General features: G+C 44.4%; 1 protein-coding gene across 1 annotated transcript in view; it reads left to right on the top strand.

The window, feature by feature from the left end:
- Nucleotides 1-20214, top strand: part of SLC9A9 (solute carrier family 9 member A9) — a 248132-nt gene that overhangs the window by 57903 nt on the left and 170015 nt on the right. Inside the window, 2 exon segments of the mRNA XM_032225596.1 lie at nt 1616-1731; nt 16473-16578. Of these exon segments, the coding sequence (XP_032081487.1) occupies nt 1616-1731; nt 16473-16578 (222 nt within the window).

Here is a 20214-nt window from a genome sequence, read left to right as displayed (position 1 = left end):
GAAAGTATGGACTAGAGATGTAAACTGGTGGCTACACAACAAAGCATGCTGCCATGATAGGCCCTTTGGACATGAACCCTGGCAATGTAACAGTACTTGTTATGGCCAAGTTCTGTAAAATTGCTCAGGATACAACAGGAAGAATTTAAGTGGAAGGCATTTATATTTACTTCAGAAAGGAGTAACTTTTATGAGGTTTAAATATATTCAGAAAGTGATAAAACAGGATAAAATAACATTAATGTTGCTTACATCAATCAAATAACATAAATGCAGAAATTTTCTATTAGTGTTAAGTGCACTTTAACTTCCATCCTTCCTTTCCACCTTTCTGAAATTGTCAAGATTGATGTATAATGTTCAGCACAGACTTGTTAGTTGACTGTTCTCAGAAATATTAATGTCTGTCTTTTTAGTGCCTAGCTTTAACTTTTAATATAGCTTGTACTTATATTATTAGTTTAAAATAAATCAATACAACCTGAAAAGTTGCTAAACAAACCCTTTAGCAGCATCAGAAGTCCTCAATACAGCACCTCATGTTCTGCTACTTCTTTGAAATGTCTATAAGTTTAGATAGTAGGTAGTTTTATAATATTGTCTTGACTTATAACAATCCATTTAGTGATCATTCAAAGTTACAAGGGCACTTTAAAAAGTGACTTATGACCATTTTTCCCAGTTACGATCTTTGCAGCATCCCCATAATCATGTGATCAAAATTCAGAAGCTTGGCAACTGGTTCATATTTATGATAATTGCGATGTCCCAAGGTCATGTGATCACCTTTTGTGACCTTTTATCAAGCAAAGTCAATGGAGAAGCCAGATTCACTTAACAATCAGGTTACTAACTTATCCACTACAGTGATTCACTTAACAACTGAGACAAAAAGGTTGTAAAATGAGGCAAAACTCATTTAACAAATGTCTGACTGAACAACAGAAATTTTGGGCAGAAATTGTGGTCATGTCAAGAACTACTTATATTCCTGATTATTTCTTCTTCAATTTGCTTCATTTTATTCTCAAAAATAAGTGGCTGATATATATTATTATCTAAGTGAGGAAACTGATAATAGTCAGTGAAAAAAGATTTGTTTGGGGGTTCCTTTGTTTCCCAAATGTCTAGAAATTTTTGATCCAATTTTTCAGGGTTAAAATACGTAGAAGAAGACTGACATGATAATTGTAAAGTAAATGACAGCAGCAATTGCATTGATAAACAAATTAATGTGTAGAACAGGGGTGGGTGCTATCGGCGTTACTGCCAGTTTAATTTGCATGCACGCGACTCACTTCACATGTGTGCCTGCCGTGGGTTGAGCACATGCACACAGTTGCCTTTGTATTGTTCTGCACATGCACAGAACATTATACAATGACAAAAAATCATGCCAGCAACAGCATGGGTGACTGGGGAACTGGTTTGGGGGCATGGCCAGCCTGCTGTCCCTACCAGTTTGGTGACCCAGTCCCAATTGCCACTACCAGTTCGCCCACCTCTGGTTCTGGTGTAGAACTTCATAGTTTAAATAAAAGTTTGTGGAAAGACAAACATTAAAACATATCTTAATTGTTCTCAACAGCCTTTTTTTTCTCTCCCAATGCTGCAGGTTGATAATGTATGGCTTTGTAAAGGCTCTGGTGCAGGTCAATCAACTGAACTCTGGTGATTTTCACTTCACTGACTGCTTATTATTCGGCTCTTTCATGTCTGCTACTGATCCAGGTAATGCTACATAACATTGCATTAGAATGTTGATCCACTATGATCTTTTATTTGATTGAATAGGAATATTGATCTAGCAATTCTTTGTCATTTTCTAAAGTAAATGTATGCTAAGCTAATCAGGGATTTAGTTAATCAGTTTCCATTTGTCAGTTGATACCTCCTTGACTGTTATTGTAAGAAATCAGAAATTGGAAAGCTGTATCCGTGTTTCAGGGTTCCAGTCAATTATTTTATTTATTTGAAATAAATCAAGTTGATTTTTATCACTTCCTGCATATTATTGAGGAACTGAATGAATATTAAAATGCCTTAATGCAACTAAATGCAACCTTGGTGAAGTAATGGTAACTTAGTAATGTGATAAAATGCTTCCTAATCTAACACTTTAAATGATATGCTCTGTGTGAGAGAGTCATTGATTCCAGTACAAACGCTCAGGCATGTATTTGTAGAGAAAGCATTTATCAGGTATAGAAGTCTGGGTTCCATATTTAGTTTATCCAGTTTCTTCAGTAAGGTGCCTGTGTTTATAGAGTTAAATGCTGTGCTAAGATGTATGAAAATGTAAACAGGTATTTACCATATGGGAATTGAATAATAGGATGGTATAGAACAGTGTTTTTCAACCACTGTGCCGCGGCACACTAGTGTGCCGTGACATAGTGTAAGGTGTGCCGTGGGAGAATTACTTTATATATAGTCAATATAGGCACAGAGTTAAAAATTTTTAACATTTTCTAATGGTGGTGTGCCTCGTAATTTTTTTCATGAAAAAAGTGTGCCTTTGCACAAAAAAGGTTGAAAAACACTGGTATAGAATGAAGCAGTTATCTGTTGTGGGTGCCCAGGTCTGCCCCCAGCCTGATCTTCCATTAATATGTTCTCAAGCATCCAATCCTCTATTTTCCCAAAGAAGTGTTTTGCATGCATCCTACCTTTATAATCTCTTACAATATTGTGATTTTTACAATATTCCTTGTGTCTTTTTTTAATATGGAAACTATGATGGAGAATGACCATCCTGCTGGGATATAACCAGGGTTTTCGCTACATGTAAATAGCCCTGCCAGTAGTGGAACTCATCAGTCAATGTGTGACCTGGGGATTTAGGAAGTAGGAAGTCTTCACCATGTACCTTACTGGGTTTCAGTTATTGAATTAGTTTTAGTTTTTAGTTTTATTTGGCATTTATAGGCCGCCCTTTTCCCTGAGGGGACTCAGGGCGGCTTACAACTCGTGGGAGGGAGTGCAAGACAAAACATAAAATATGTGAATAAAATAAAATAAAACAATAAAACACAACATTCATTCAGCATTCGGGCAGGGCGGATTAGGATCTTATCCCCAGGCCTGACGGGATAGCCAGATCTTGAGGGCTGTGCGGAAGGTCTGGACGGTGGTGAGGGTACGAATCTCCACGGGGAGATCGTTCCAAAGGGTCGGAGCTGCTACTGAGAAGGCTCTCCTCCGCGTAGTCACCAGTCAGCACTGACTGGCGGATGGAATTCAGAGGAGGCCCAATCTGTGCGATCTGATGGGACGGAGGGAGGTAATCGGCAGAAGGCGGTCTCTCAAGTATTCAGATCCACTACCATGGAGGGCTTTATGGGTGGTAAGTAGCACCTTGAAGCGCACCCGGAGATCAACAGGTAGCCAGCGCAGCTCGCGGAGGATAGGTGTTATGTGGGCAAACACGGTGCGCCCACAATCACTCGCGCGGCCGCATTCTGGACTAGCTGAAGTCGCCGGATGCTCTTCAAGGGCAGCCCCATGTAGAGCACATTGCAGTATTCCAGCCTAGAGATCACAAGGGCTTGAGTGACTGTTGTGAGGGCCTCCCGATTCAGGTAGGGCCGCAACTGGCGCACCAGGCGAACCTGGGCAAATGCCCCCCTGGTCACAGCTGACAAATGATGGTCGAAAGTCAGCTGTGGGTCCAGGAGGACTCCCAAGTTGCGAACCCTGTCTGAGGGGTGTAAAATTTGACCCCCCAGCCTGAGTGATGGAACATTGGCCAAATTATTGGGAGGGAAACACAACAGCCACTCGGTCTTGTCTGGGTTGAGCACCAGTTTGTTAGCTCTCATCCAGTTCTTAACGGCCTCAAGACCCCGGTTCATCACGTCCACCGCTTCATTGAGTTGGCACGGGGTGGACAGATACAACTGTGTGTCGTCCGCGTATTGATGGTATTTTATCCCGTGCCTCCGAATGATCTCGCCCAGCGGTTTCATGTATATGTTAAATAGTAGGGGGGATAAGACCGAGCCCTGCGGCACCCCATAAGTTAGGGGCCTCAGGGACGATCTCTGCCCCCCAACCAACACCGACTGTGACCTGTCCGAGAGGTAGGAGGAGAACCACCGTAAAACAGTGCCTCCCACTCCCACCTCCCGCAGTCGTCGCAGAAGGATACCATGGTCGATGGTATCGAAAGCCGCTGAGAGGTCAAGGAGAACCAGGATGGACGCATGGCCTCCATCCCTGGCTCTCCAGAGATCATCGGTCAATGCGACCAAAGCGGTTTCTGTGCTGTAACCAGGTCTGAAGCCGGACTGGAAGGGGTCAAGGTAACTAGCTTCCTCCAAGGACCGTGCGGAAGGTCTGGATGGTGGTGAGGGTACGAATCTCAACGGGGAGATCGTTCCACAGGGTCGGAGCTGCAACAGAAAAGGCTCTCCTCCGTGTAGTCGCCAGTCGACATTGACTGGCAGATGGAATCCGGAGGAGGCCCAATCTGTGCGATCTAATCGGTCGAAGGGAGGTAATCGGCAGAAGGCGGTCTCTCAAGTACCCAGATCCACTACCATGGAGTGCTTTAAAGGTGGTCATCAATACCCTGAAGCGCACCCGGAGATCGACAGGTAGCCAGTGCAGCTCGCGGAGGATGGGTGTAATGTGGGCGAACCGCGGTGCGCCCACTATCACTCGCGCGGCTGCATTCTGGACTAACTGCAGTCGCCGGATGCACTTCAAGGGCAACCCCATGTAGAGCCCATTGCAGTATTCCAGCCTAGAGATCACAAGGGCTCGAGTGACTGTTGTGAGAGCCTCCCGGTTCAGGTAGGGCCGTAACTGGCGGACCAGGCGAACCTGGGCAAATGCCCCCCTGGTCACAGCCGACAACTGATGGTTAAAAGTCAGCTGTGGATCCAGGAGGACTCCTAGATTACGGACCCTATCTGAGGGGTATAAAATTTGACCCCCCAGCCTGAGTGTTGGGATGTCAGCCAAATTGTTGGGAGGGAAACACAACAGCCACTCGGTCTTGTCCGGGTTGAGCACCAGTTTGTTAGCGCTCATCCAGTCCTTAACGGCCTCAAGGCCCCGGCTCATCACGTCCACCGCTTCATTGAGTTGGCACGGGGCGGACAGATACAGTTGAGTATCATCCGCATATTGATGGTATTTTATCCCGTGCCTCCGGATGATCTCGCCCAGCGGTTTCATGTAAATGTTAAATAGTAGGGGGGATAAGACCGAACCCTGCGGCACCCCATATGTTAGGGGCCTCAGGGACGATCTCTGCCCCACGACCAACACCGACTGCGACCTGTCTGAGAGGTAGGAGGAGAACCACTGCAAAACAGTGCCTCCCACCCCCACCTCCCGCAGTTGTCGCAGAAGGATACCATGGTCGATGGTATCGAAAGCCGCTGAGAGGTCAAGGAGAACCAGGATGGACGCATGGCCTCCATCTCTGGCCCTCCAGAGATCATCGGTCAATGTGACCAAAGCGGTTTCAGTGCTGTAATCGGGTCTGAAGCCGGACTGGAAGGGGTCAAGATAGCTAGCTTCCTCCAAGGCCCGTTGAAGCTGGAAGGCCACCACCTTCTCGACAACCTTCGCAATAAAGGGGAGGTTGGAGACAGGACGATAGTTGTTTAAAATGGCTGGATCCAAGGATGGTTTCTTCAGGAGGGGTCTCACCACCGCCGTCTTAAGTGCGGCGGGGAAGTGCCGCTCCCGAAGGGAGGCGGTCACGACCGCCTGGATCCAGCCATGTGTCACCTCCCTGCTGTTGGCAACCAGCCAGGAGGGACACGGGTCCAGAATACAGGTGGAGGCACTTACAGCTCGAATGGCCTTGTCCACATCCCCAGAGGCAACATCCTGGAACTCAACCCAGAGATGGTTTGCCAAGTAATCCCCCTGTGTCTCGGCTGGATCTACGGCGGTGGAGTCCAAGTCCGAACGAAACCGAGCAACTTTGTCCGCCAAGAATTGGGCATAGTCCTCAGCCCTACCCTGCAAGGGGTCTCCCGCATCCCTCCTATTAAGGAGGGAGCGGGTGATCCTAAACAGGGCGGCTGGGCGTGACTCGGCGGACGCTACCAAGGCGGAGATATGCGTTCTTTTGGCAACTCTTAGTGCCCGGATGTAATCCTTGGTGCAGGTAGTCAAAAGTGCTCGGTTCTCCTCGGACTTATCGGACCTCCACAGGTGCTCTAGGCGTCTCCTCTGGCGCTTCTTCTCCCGGAGCTCCTCGGTGAACCAAGGAGGTCTCCGGGATCCGCTGACCCGGAGGGGCCGTAGTGGCGCAATCCGGTCAAGAGACTCCGACGCCGCCGAATGCCAGGCGGCAACCAGAGTCTCCGCCGAACTGTGGGCGAGAGTGTCGGGAATTACCCCAAGCTCCGTCTGGAACCTCAAAGGGTCCATAAGTCGCCTGGGGCGGAACCACCTGGTCGGTTCCTCCTCCCTACGGTGGGGGTTTGGCCTCCGGAAGTCAAGCCTCAGTAGGCAGTGGTCTGACCACGACAGGGGTATGATCTCATTACCCCTCAGACCAAGATCACGCATCCACTGCTCCGAGAGGAATACGAGGTCGAGCATGTGACCCGCTGTATGAGTTGGGCCCCGAATTACCTGGGTCAGGCCCATGGCTGTCATGGAAGCCATGAACTCCTGCGCCCCATCAGAGCGTTCATCGAGTGATGGCAAGTTAAAGTCCCCCAGAACTATAAGCCTGGGGAGCTCAACTGCCAGCTCGGCTACCGACTCGAGGAGCAAGGGGAGGGATGCTGCAACGCAGTTGGGAGGCAGGTACGTTAGCAGTAAACCCACTTGACCCTTGAGGTCCAACTTTATCAGCAGGGACTCACACCCGGCAAGCTCCGGAGCAGGGACCCTACGAGGTAACAGAGACTCCCGGATAATAATAGCCACACCGCCACCCCTTCCCTGGGCTCTCGGCTGATGAAGCACCTGAAATCCCTCTGGGCACATCTCTACAAGGGGGACTCCTCCTTCTGTGCCCAGCCAGGTTTCAGTAATACATGCCAGGTCTGCCCTCTCGTCAACAATTAAGTCCCGGACGAGGGGAGCTTTGTGAACAACAGACCTGGCATTTAGCAACAGCAGCCTGAGACCAGGGTCCTGACTACTCGCGCCATCTGGTCTTGGAGTGGGACTCATAGGGCCGGAAGGAGGGATCTCTGTAATGTAGCGAACCCTCCTTCCCCGGTAATGGCTTGCCCTAAAGTCCCCGCCATATCTGCCCCTCCCTGTTATGACCGCAATGCTCCGACCCTCTCCCGTGGCCATAGTCCCCCCGACCACCCCGGTGACCCCCGCAAACCCCGGCAGGTCCTCCGAGTCAATCATACCCAAGCTCTCACACAAGCAGTCCTCACGAGTAATTAAAAAACACAGATTACAACAATAATAATAATAAAAGTGAGATCATTCACGCCATCCCAGACAATCCCATGCACTCAACATACCAGTTTAAAAAATTAAAATTTAAAAATTAAAAGTTGCGCAAGTTGGCAAGTCCGTACTAAGCTTGTGATAGTCCAAGGCGTCCTCCACCCTCCCCTAGGGGGGGAGGGGGGGAGAGGTACTCCACTCCTCTCCCTTCCTATGGCAATTAATTGGCAAGATGGTTAAAGGCCCAGTTCCAATCCACTGAAAATACATAGAGGGGGGAGGATGGTGCCTCCCTCCCTCTGGTAGGATTGAAAAGTCCCAGAAGTCTAGATGATTTAGGGGCCTGCCAAAGATGTTAAGTCCGGACTGCCAAACGTGTAGTAAAAGGCAGAGTCTGAGTGGCTGCAGTAGTGACACTGGGGCAGAGAGAGGTGACACTGATTGAACAGATGTAGTTCGTTCATACATATAAAAATCCGTATAAAAATCCGAGGGCTGCAGTTGCAGTAGTGGCCACTGGGGGGAGTCCAAGCTGCCAGCTCGTTGTCTCTCCGGAGTAATGGCGTCTAATACAAAATGATAGCAATAGTGGTGACTAATGCGATACTCCTGAAGTAGTAGCAGCAGTGGATGGCACTGGTCACCACAGGAGGCCTGTCGTTGGGTTCCTTGAGTCCCAGTCCGAGCAGAAAGATGGTCAGGCAACGTGGGGCCTCGTAGGGACAGCGGCAAAAGCGAAAGAAAACGCCGCGCCAGGAGGGAAGGGGGGGAGTCCACAGGGCTATGGTGGGGGCAAGAAGCCAATCCCCCAGTCCCGATAGGCATCTCTCCTGGGCTCCCCACCCCCTCTTCGGGGCACACACCAACGCCTCGGCACTGCTCAGTCAAAGGAAAAGTCCAACACTTCCCAGGGCAACGGGGCCGAAACCGCCGCCTCTCGCACAAAGCCGTCTCTGCCGCCGCCGCCAGCCAGCTGTGTAAGTAGGTCAATGAAAGAAACGGGGGAGGCAACGCCATCCAGGAGCCGCTCAAATGCAGCCCCCTCCTCAAATAGTTACCTCCCTGAAGAGCCCAAACGTCCGTGCTCTGCAGGAACCCCTCTGCTTCCATGTCCAGGGTCCTGGTCATCCGAATTATTTCTTTGCTGTCTTTCGGTAGCCGGAGCGGTAAGACTCGGCAGCCATTCTCATTCTCACGCATGCGCAGGCCTGGCTCTCCCAGCAGGCCTGGGGATAAGTTTTTAAATTACCCGCCCGAGTGTTGGTTGACTGTTGAATGCAAGTTGGTGTTTTATTATCTATCTTGTTTACTCACTGTTTGTCTTGTATTATTGCACCCCCTTCCCGTGATTGTAAGCCGCCCTGAGTCCCCTCAGGGAGAAGGGCGGCCTATAAATCGTAATAAATGTCTAAAAAAAAAATGACCATTGAAGCTGGAAGGCCACCACCTTCTCAACAACCTTCCCAACAAAGGGGAGGTTGGAGACTGGACGGTAGTTGTTAAGAACGGCTGGATCCAAGGATGGTTTCTTCAGGAGGGGTCTCACCACCGCTGCTTTAAGTGCGGCGGGGAAGTGCCCCTCCCGAAGGGAGGCGGTAACGACCGCCTGGATCCAGCCTCGTGTCACCTCACTGCTGTTGGCAACCAGCCAGGAGGGACACGGGTCCAGTATGCAGGTGGAGGCACTCACAGCTCGTATGGCCTTGTCCACATCCCCTGAGGCAACATCCTGGAACTCAGCCCAGAGATGGTCTGCCAAGTTATCCCCCTGTGTCTCGGCTGGATCTGCAGAGGTGGAGTCCAAGTCCGACCGAAACCGAGCAACCTTGTCCGCCAAGAACTGGACATACTCCTCAGCCTTACCCTGTAGGGGGTCCCCCACATCCCTCCTATTTAGGAGGGAGCGGGTTATCCTAAACAGGGCGGCTGGGCGGGACTCAGCGGATGCAACCAAGGTGGCAATATGTGTTCTTTTAGCTGTCTTCAATGCCCTGATGTATTCCTTGGTGCATGTTGTCAGAAGTGCTCGGTTCGCTTCGGACTTATCGGACCTCCACAAGTGCTCTAGGCGTCTCCTCCGGCGCTTCTTCTCCCGGAGCTCCTCGGTGAACCAAGGAGGCCTCCGGGATCCGCCGACCCGGAGGGGCCGTAGTGGCGCAATCCGGTCAAGGGACTCTGATGCCGCCGAGTGCCAGGCGGCAGCCAGAGTCTCCGCCGAACTGTGGGCGAGAGTATCAGGAATAACCCCAAGCTACGTCTGGAACCTCAACGGGTCCATAAGTCGCCTGGGGCGGAACCACCTGGTCGGTTCCTCCTCCCTACGGTGGGGGTTTGGCCTCCGGAAATCAAGCCTCAGTAGGCAGTGGTCTGACCACGACAGGGGTATGATCTCATTACCCCTCAGACCGAGATCACAAGTCCACTGCTCCGAGAGAAATACGAGGTCGAGCATGTGACCCGCTGAATGGGTTGGGCCCCGAATTACCTGGGTCAAGCCCATGGCTGTCATGGAAGCCATGAGCTCCTGCGCTCCATCAGAGTGTTCACCGAGCGAAGGCAAATTGAAGTCCCCCAAGACCATAAGCTTGGGGAACTCAATTGCTAGCTCGGCTACCGACTCGAGGAGCGAGGGGAGGGCTGCTGCAACGCAGTTGGGAGGCAGGTACGTTAACAGCAGACCCGCTTGACCCTTGAGGTCCAACTTCACCAGCAGGGACTCACACCCGACAAGCTCCGGAGCAGGGATCCTACGAGGTGCTAAAGATTCCCGGATAACGATAGCCACACCGCCACCCCTTCCCTGGGCTCTCGGCTGATGAAGCACCTGAAATCCGTCTGGGCACATCTCTACGAGGGGGACTCCTCCCTCCGTGCCCAGCCATGTCTCAGTAATACATGCCAGGTCTGCCCTCTCGTCTAAAATTAAGTCCCGGACGAGGGAGCCTTGTGAACAACAGACCTGGCATTTAGCAACAACAGCCTGAGCTCAGGGTCCTGATTACTCATGCCATCTGACCTTGGAGTGGGACTCATAGGGCCGGAAGGAGGGATCTCTGTGATGTAGCGAGCCCTCCTTCCCCGGTAATGGCCAGCCCTAAAGTCCCCGCCATATCTGCCCCTCCCTGTTACGACCACAATGCTCCGACCCACTCCCGTGGCCGTAGTCCCCCCAACCACCCCGGTGACCCCCGCTCTCCCCGGCAGGCCCTCCGAATCAGACATACTCATTCACTCACTCAAGCAATCCCCACGTAGTAGTTAAAATACAAAAAAAATACAACGATAATTGCAGTAAAAATGGGAGCATTCATCCAATTACAAGCATAACACATACATATCCCATACTAAGGCAGAAAGAAGAGGAGAGAAGAAAAAGAAAGAATTTAAAAGAAAGATAAAATGCGCAGCTTTTAAATTAAAATTGCGAGTTCAGAGAGAGCCAGATGGCTCTCAACAGATGGCTCTGCAGCCGACAATAGGGATGTTAAAACAGAAAACTAAGCCACGGGGAAGAAGACAGGGGAAAAGGGTGTCCATGAGGGTTGTAATAATGGCAGTCACAGTCAATTCCAGAAAGTGGCCAGTCTCTGCAGGCACCCAAACCGCGTCCTCTAAGATAATGCTGATTTAATGAAGGGACCGGAAGTTCAAAAAGCTGGACAATGTTGGTCAAAAGGTGCTGCAAGGATTCAACAAAAGTACACAGTACCGCCATCCTCTGTCCACCCGCGGTCCCGGTAGCAGCCCAGTCCAAAAGTCTTCTTTCTGGGAGTAGAACCACCCCCGAGGGTCCCCAAAGGCTCACCGTCAAGGGCAGGCAGGGCGAAACGATGGAGCAGACGCTGGAATTGCCAGAAAACGCCGCCGCCGCTCCCAAAATGGAACCTGCCTCGTCAGCACCAAACAGCCGAGACAACGTGGAGGCCACCGGAACCACCAAAGCCGCTGGAACTACCAAGGTCTGTACGGCCCGGGGGTGGTCTCCCCGGGTCCTCGTCCTCGCTGCAGACAGACAGGGCAGGAAGATGAAAAAGACCACGGAACCGCCGAAAGGCGCCGTCGTTGCCATCAGGATAAGGCTAGGGCTCCTCTCCTCGCTGCCAAACGGCCAAAATAGTATGAAAGCCGCTGGAGCCGCCAGAGCCTGCGTGGTCCGGGGGTGGTCTTCCCGGGCTCTCGTCCTTGCCGCAAACAAACAGGGCAGGAAGATGGAACAGATGGCAGAATCACTGAAAAGCAACCCGCAGCAGTTCTTCGGTTTAAAAAGCTTACTCGAGCCGTCCTTATCGTCTCTGTGGGGGGGGCTTTCTTTGATGACCACCGTTCCCGGATCCTCTCCAGTTCTTCTCGCCCAGGCTTAGCTCCTTGGGTGCTAGATGCCACTGCCGCCACTACCAAGCTCAAGGAAGCCGCCCTACAGCTGATCTAAAAACCACTCTACAGCTGATCTTCAGAGCCGTCGCGCCGCAGACTAGTATAAGGAGGGAAGATTCGGCGCGTTCCAGGTGCCTGGGGAGCGTTTACGCAAGCCCCCTCCAGCCGAATTACACCCCTGGGTCGCCTGTTCGATCACCTCCACAGAGGACTTCTCCCTTTGGGTTTCCAGGGGCTCCGTCCCTCTCAATTCCACTCCTCTCTTTTTCGCAAAACTCGAGTGTTACGCTCGGGCAGCCATCTTCCGCCTCACACATGCGCCAGTGCGCATGATGTATTTGAATTCAATAGTCATCATTCCTGAATGGAATTCATTCCTGAATGATCCTCCTTGGAATTGGCAAATAAGTTAATATAAAAATCCTGCAAAAGTAAAGAAAGGACTGGGTTCAAGAACTGTGGTTAGAATGCAGTACTGCAGACTAACTCACTACTCACTCCAGGAGTTTGATCTGAGCAGCTCAAAGTTGACTCGGCCTTCTATCCTTCCAGTTGGTAATATGAGGACCCAGATTGTTGAGGGCAATATGTTGACTCTGAAAAATGCTTAGAAAGAGCTGCAAAGCACTATGAAGTGGTATATAAGTCTAAGTGCTATTGCTATTCCTAAAAGGAGATGGTTGCTTGCTTGTTAATTGTTGACTTACAGCTGTTTCATGAGTTTGGATATAGTGTATTGAAAAAATGTGTACAGTTTCTATTCTCTCATTTTCCACAATGGTTAATTATATTCTGGAGCTTCCCTTCATTCTTCAATAGGACAACAAAGGGCTATCATATTGGAAACTAGAATGTAGGGCTAAATGTAAAATAAAATGGGCTGGTATTTAAAACAGAAGATTAAAAAAAGATAAAAAGTAAACTATTGTGGGAACTCTTTACAATAATTGTTGCCTCACTGCCATCTAGGCTCTTCTTCCTAAAATGTTATGACACTTAATTTATATTCATCTGTTCTGGCATATTGTAAGAGGCAGAAAAATAACTTGTTTATATAAATATTGAGAATAGGCATTATTGAGGTTGAAAAGGAATGAAAGGCATTAAAATACACAGTGCTCCATGCATAGTGCTTTGTATAAAACATACAGTATGTGAAGAAATAACAGAAGAGTTTCTTATACATTGAGGAAGGAGGAAGAGATGCACTGTGCCTTTCCCTTTCCTCAGAAATACTATGGCATGGACTCAACTGTGGCTCCCCTCCTTGGCTGCTCTTAATATCCAGAAGGAGCCTAGATGTAGTAAATAACTGGCTGAGTTGGCAGTGCAGAGAATCTTGTTTACTTCTTTTGGAGTTATTATTATCCTACCTGCATTCTGATCAGAGGTGGTATTCAGCAGGTTCTGACCAATTCTGGAGAACTAGTAGTGGAAATTTGGAGTAGTTCAGAGAACTGGTAAATACCACCTCTGACTGGCCCCACCCCTATCTATTCTCTGCCTCTTGAGTCCCAGCTGATCGGGAGGAAATGGTGACTTTTCCCTGGACTGTGTAGAGAATGTAGATTTTACAGTATCCTTCTCCTGCCACACACACCAAACCACACCCACTAAGCCATGCCATGCCATGCCCACCAAACCACACCCACTAAGCCATGGTACGCCCACCAAGCAACATACACAGAACCGGTAGTAAAAAAAATCAAATCCAACCACTGGTTCTGATGTAGATTTGAAAAAGACAGATAAGATACTACCTTTAAGAAACATCATTCTTGGGATACTAAACTAAAAATATTTTACATAGTTTTCACTTTTTCTTCTTTGAAATACAAAGCTTAGAAAAAAATATTTGCATCTGGAAAGGTTTGCTGAAGCAGAACTGTTTTAAAGCCACACGAACCTTCTTACCGTCATTTAGGCGGATGTTCAAAACACTCTTTTTTAATTTGGTGTTTCTATGGTTACAGTTGTACAGCAATAGTTTCTTCCTTTCTTGAAGTTGTTTTTCCCAAATCATAAAAAATAGCTGAAAAATATTTGGTAAGTTATAGAAGATAGAGAGGGAAAAAACAAATAGCTTGGCAATTAAAATGCTTTATTGATGTTTCCTTTCTTTAGTTAAGCCTTGAGTGGGATGGCTGATTTACAAAGCCAGGAATCTATAATTATAGTTTGAACTGTTATTTTTAGTATACAGGTTTTCAGTACGGCTGGTTCAGTTGGGAAGCTTTTTATTCCCATTAGTCATTGCATTGAGGATGTTGAGCATGACTGATTGTTCTCTCTCTCTCAACTGTAGATTAATAAATCAATCACTCTATAAATTCCATTAATTTCAGTCATTATTAGTATATCACCGTTTGGTGCATAGCCATACTTTCCTTTTCCTTTTTATCCTCCTGGGGTGCATGACTATTGAAAGTATTGCAAGGAAGTAATAGAAGTATTTCCAAGGTCTTCCAAAACAGATCTCTTGCTTGTACAGCAGGTGTCAGCAACATGATGCATATAGTTCCCTCTCCATTTTCATGACCCCTAAAAGGTACCTGTCCCATTTTACATTTAAAAAAGAATGAAGCAAATCAGGAAACCCATGCAAGGCATGCTCAATTCTTCTATGACATTCAGCCATTTGTCCAGGTCTGTGGTGCAATTACACCAAATCCACGTTCACCCTTTATAAGTATCCTAGATGCCTAGACATACAGGAGAATTCGTAATGAGTATTAAATTCAACTCTTAAGGGTGAGGGAGAAGGAAATTTATCTGGCCTTGCCAATACATTCTCTTCAGTGCTTCTCTTGCTGGTAAAAAAAAAAAAACATTGACTTGAAACAAGGCAAAGGCATATCTGGAAAATGTTGCAAACTACCAAAGCTGCAGATATAGACAGCTAGAATTGGACAAATACCATATTATTAATAATATTGTTTATTAAGTGACTGCACATAATTCAAAACAGGATTTGTGCCTGGTACATCAAATAAATGATTATGGATAGTCACAATTAAGATCAGAAACTTTGTTGTTAAGTGTGGTCATTAAACAAGGCTTCACATGACCATTCCCAATTAAGACCTTTTTTGCTGTGATCATTAAGCAAATATAATTAAGCAGGACATCACATGATTATGATTTGGAACCTCACTAGCTGGCTTCTAAGAAACTAAATCAATGGGAAAGCTGGCAAGCAAGGTTGCCAATCATAATCCTGATCTGATGTTTCACTTAATGACCATGATGATTTGCTTAACAGTCATGATAAAAAAGGTCATAAAATCAGGTCATTGCTTAATGCTTAATGACCATACCACTCAACAAATTTTCTGATCTCAAGAGTGATTGTAGTAGTAGACCTGTATTGTATCCTTTAAAAAAAGTAAAGCAACAAAAGAGAAGATACTTGTCAGAGGATGATTTTATTAAGTGTACTTAAGTAGTAGGTTGCCAGAATTCTGACTGAAAGAAGAGAGGGGGTAACAGCCACCATTTTATGCTAGACAGAATGCATGTAGAACATAGTTTTCATCAGTCACTGAGAAATCTATGAAATGAAAAAATATTGTTTTGTGCATTTGTTCATTTAGAGAATGCATATCAGAAAGTGATTTGTAGAACCTTTTATGTAAATATAAAGTTGAATATTGGTTGGTGAATGTGATAATAGAGTTTCTGATAGAAATAAAGCATGTGAGAATAAACAGGATGCTTAGTGAAGAGTTCACCACTGTGCAAGGAGTATGACAAAGAAGCATGAGGTCCTCTTGGTTGTTTAATATAATTATGGGTAAATGTATAAGAGATGCTAATGGTGACATTAGAGATGTGCAATGTCTGAATCTGAATGAGTTGAAGAATATATTGGAATATATGATGCAGTGTGGAATATACAACTAAAAATTAATATATCCAAGATCAACGTAGTTATGTTTGACAGGAAAATGGACTATGCTGTTGCAAATTACATATAAATAACAAAAATTAGAGTAAGGCATTGAACTTGTATATCTTGGTAGAGTGAAAGATGAAAAAACAAAGAATGGAGAAATTTCAAGGCATACAAATATTATTAGAAAAATAGTAGATAGAATGTTTCTACAAGCACAACCAAATGAGTGGAAAGATACAAACAAAACATGGCCATACATTGTTTCTGTTGTATCCAAGTAAAAGTTGGATAAGTCACAAGAAACATAAACATATATTGAATACAAATGGAGTACTTAAGAGGTAGATATGATAAAACAAAAAATGGATATGGTCAAGAATTAATGCCTGCTGATTGACATGGATTGATCAGTAGAAAAGGATTATGCTGACTTAGTTTGATTACATAGAATAAATGAGAATCAATTTTGAAAACAAATATAGGAAGTTGTGAATGGATTAAGAGGAAAGGGAAAATAAAAAAAGATATATTCAGACAGAGTTGCTGAGATCTTCAGAAAGAAAAAAGTGAAGTTAAAAAAATCAAAAGGAAATGTATAGACGCAGGGTAAACAACAATTGTTTGTAAAAATGAAAAACATAAAGCAGTATACTGAGTTGCGTTGGTATAAACTAGATTTAACTGCATTTATTTTTCCTGTCCTTACTTTTGTTTGCCTTAAAAAGGCATAGCATTATTGACATGTATAGCCTTTAATTCATTTAGTCAAGAAAAATCTGTGCATAATGTATTTTCTTTTTTTTTTTATTTCTTCTAGTGACAGTCCTAGCTATTTTTCATGAGCTTCATGTTGATACAGATCTTTATACTCTCCTTTTTGGAGAAAGCGTCCTTAATGATGCTGTGGCTATAGTACTCACATAGTAAGTGCAAAATCTCTTTTCTTAAAGTAAGTCAATGATGGATGCTCCTTAGTGTTTGTGAATTATGCTTTTCTTATACATATAACAAGATAAATTTGAATTGTTGCTTAATATTACTCATATCTTAACATTCACTATTTGGTGCACTTAAAGTAATACTTTTACTTTAATTCATATTACGGTACCTCATTAAACATTTATCTAAGATAAATGAAGCTGCAGTGATTCATTGCTGGCTGTGCAGTCAAATTTCCACGGAGTACCTACAAAATAGGAGGAATTGTTTTATTTTAAATCATAAGAAGGGGCATGATAATATGCCTTTAGCCCATTAAACTAATTGTGAAATCCGCTGGTGAAATCTACCTCACCATGGTGAATCAGTGGATCAGAATGAATGGGGCTAAATAAAATATAATTGCTCCTGGTTGAATTTTATCTTTTATACTTTGAAGAACATCCACACATTTCTTTAAAAATTACTAAGCTTTTATACATAAAGTCATTCCTCTTAGACATTATACCACAGAGTGAGCTAAGTTAATATGGTTTATTGGACTTTGCTTTAGTGTATTATCTGTCAATTTTTATTTTGTTTGTGGAAACAAACTATGGGTAGAAGTCACATATAATCTCAGCCATAACATGTATCTGTGTATGCTTGCACATGTTTTTTTTAATATTTAAATAACAATGTTAAACGATTGCAACAAAAAATAAGTTTCGTGTTGACAGTTTTATTTGGTCTATAAATAAATGCTGACTAGAAGGTTATCTTCAGATATCTTACTCTTATGGAATGTTTTTCCACTTCCACAGGAGAGGGAAAGGATGGTGATTGTGTTAATATAATCACACAGATTACACAATTATGTACTATGATGTATCATGTTTACATAAAATTATCAAAGTATATAATTCACATCATTGGTGTGGTGATATCAGTTACACATATTTTGAAATCATCAGAGCATTTATCAGACACCTATGCTTCTATATATAGAACATGTGAAGTATTGTTTCTCCAGTGGCCAGGCTTTTATTGATAAAAGAACAGAAATATATGGGATCCCATATTTTTTGTATTTCCCCTTCATTATAGTTTTAAAAAGAATTTAAAAGAATTTTTTATAAATGGTGGGCAATGTGGATTTCAATTCTGATCTCCAAATAATTCTTTAAACATAGCAATATGCACTATTTTTCAATGAATTTCAAACCTTTATTGTGAAAGCACAACCTGTCTACAATGATATTGGATGAGCCTCCCCTAGTGTGGTCCCCTGCAAATACAAAATATATATATCAAAAATTCATAAGTGAAGAAAGAATCCTAACCTAGTAAATCATTTTAAGAGACACACAATCCTATATACATATATGTGCCTAACATTACGTTATATTATATTGCACCTGTGTGAACATTTTGCACCTTGTGCTGACCCTGTAGGTCTATCATACTAAGTAGTTATGGTGTTATGTTGCATTCAGGAATCTGACAACCCACGGATAGAAGCTATTTTTCAGCCTGTTTGTTCAACTGGCTATGCTTCTGTATCTCCTGCCTGATGCTGGAGAGTAAAGAATCGCTGACCAGGGTGTGAATCATGCCTGAGAATTTTTCTTACCCTGCTAAGACAGCAAGTCCTAGCAATTTCATCCAGTGGAATCAAAAGACAGCCCATGATATTTTGTGCTGTACTCATCACCCTTTGTAGTGTCTTTCTATCCGCGGCTGTTAAGCCAACATACCACATCGTAACACAATATGTGAGGACGCTTTCTATCATAGACCAGTAGAAGGAGATCATCTGTCATTGTTCTACCTTGTTTTTATGCAAGACCCTAAGGAAATGGAGTCTCTGTTGAGCCTTCCTGGCTACCTGGATCATATTATTTTTTCAGGTAAGATCTTCACTAAGATGGACTCCCAGGAATTTGAAAGAGGAGACCCTCTCCATACAGATCCCCCTTGATGTAAAGTGGGGCAGGTTCATCTCTCTTCTTCCAGAAGTCTAGCACCATCTCCTTGCTTTTGCTAATGTTTAGGTGCAAGTTCTTTTCTGAGCACCATGTGGATAACTTCTGGACCTCTTCCCTGTATGCTAATTATCACCTGAGTAACTTTGTATGAGCAAAATTAAAATAGGAGAGGGTTCCAGACCTTATTCATATCTGATTGTCCCTCTTGGTGTCAAAGCTTCTATGATCAGAGGCTTCTGTTCACATTGAAAAGGGAGGATCAATGTAGGAGGACCACATTATATAATATTACATAAATTTCACTTGGTTCAACATTCCATTCCATTTCCATGGTTCTTTTAAGTAACTATAAGAATATTTTGAAAAAAGAATAAGTTGACAAAACTAAAAATAACATTTAAATGTTTCTATAAATGTAATTCAGAATTCACATATGCATCCAGATGTCAAACATCTTTACTCAGATCTTTAGATATCCTCTAACTAGGTAAGCCATCAACATAATTAACACATTTAAACACTTCATTTCTTAAAAAAAGGTCAGCATAAAATGTCATTCTCTAATGCTGCAGTTCAAGGACCATAAAAAAATAAGACCACTGCAGTAGAAGGTACAAAATACTCCTAAGTGTATTTTGACATTTCCATAAAAATGGTCTGTCACACATTTAGAATATTTTATATCCTAGTATTCTTTATTTTTTTTACATTTATCATAAACACTTAAATTAATAATACTTCTAGATTAATTATTTTACCACGCGTACCAATCTATTAATTCCTAATTTCATTACATATTATAACAATTGAGATTTTCTGGCATACATTTTGGATATTTCATTCATAATTAAACCTATATCTTCACTTCCATGCAACTTGGTTCCATAAGATCAGATTCCATTTATTTAGTACTAGCTGGATACCCTTGCTTCACGATAAAACTATGTGGTTGCGCTATGCAGGATAAATTCAATTCACAATCCATTGGCTCAGTGGTGGTCGGTGATTGAAACACATCAGGGAATATCGCTCCCACCGCCTCGAGTCCAGAAGCAGTTCCATAGGTGGAAGGCATATACATTTTGGTAAGGTACTGTCATTTAGTACTGTAAGGAGCCCCAGACTGCTCCTGAGTGAAGGAATGGAACATCTGCCAGTTTGAACTGAGGTAACGGAATGTGAGGCAGCTGACAGTTGGAACAGAGTTCTTTTCAGATGGGGAGTGGGAGTAGAACTCCTTAGCATCAAAGCATGTTAATTACTGCATAAGAAATACTAATGATTTAATGGTAATTTCAAAAAATCCTTTCTTAGGGAGCACCTAGAAGCCAAGAGGAACGTACGACCAAATTTCAAGTTTGTAGGCTTTATGGTTCTGGAGATTTTGTGATGAGTGAGTGGTACTTGGCTTTTATATATATGGATAGATAAAATCTTTACAGTTATCATAGTTGCCAAATATATGACACCTACATTTTTCATTCTTCTGTTTCATCACCAGGTATTGATTTTCACTGCTGATCATACTTTAGGTGAATGAATATTTTTGCCTATTGCTTTTTAATAATATAGAGAAAGGTAATCTAGATTACCTTCTTGAGGGGTAAAATAAATATACAATATTCAAATAAATAAATGTACAATAGAAAGTGC

Source organism: Thamnophis elegans, chromosome 10 (assembly GCF_009769535.1).
Source record: "Thamnophis elegans isolate rThaEle1 chromosome 10, rThaEle1.pri, whole genome shotgun sequence".
Classification (NCBI taxonomy): Eukaryota; Metazoa; Chordata; class Lepidosauria; order Squamata; family Colubridae; genus Thamnophis; species Thamnophis elegans.
Note: the sequence above shows the minus strand (reverse complement) of the source record. Positions and strands in the feature narration are given on the sequence as shown.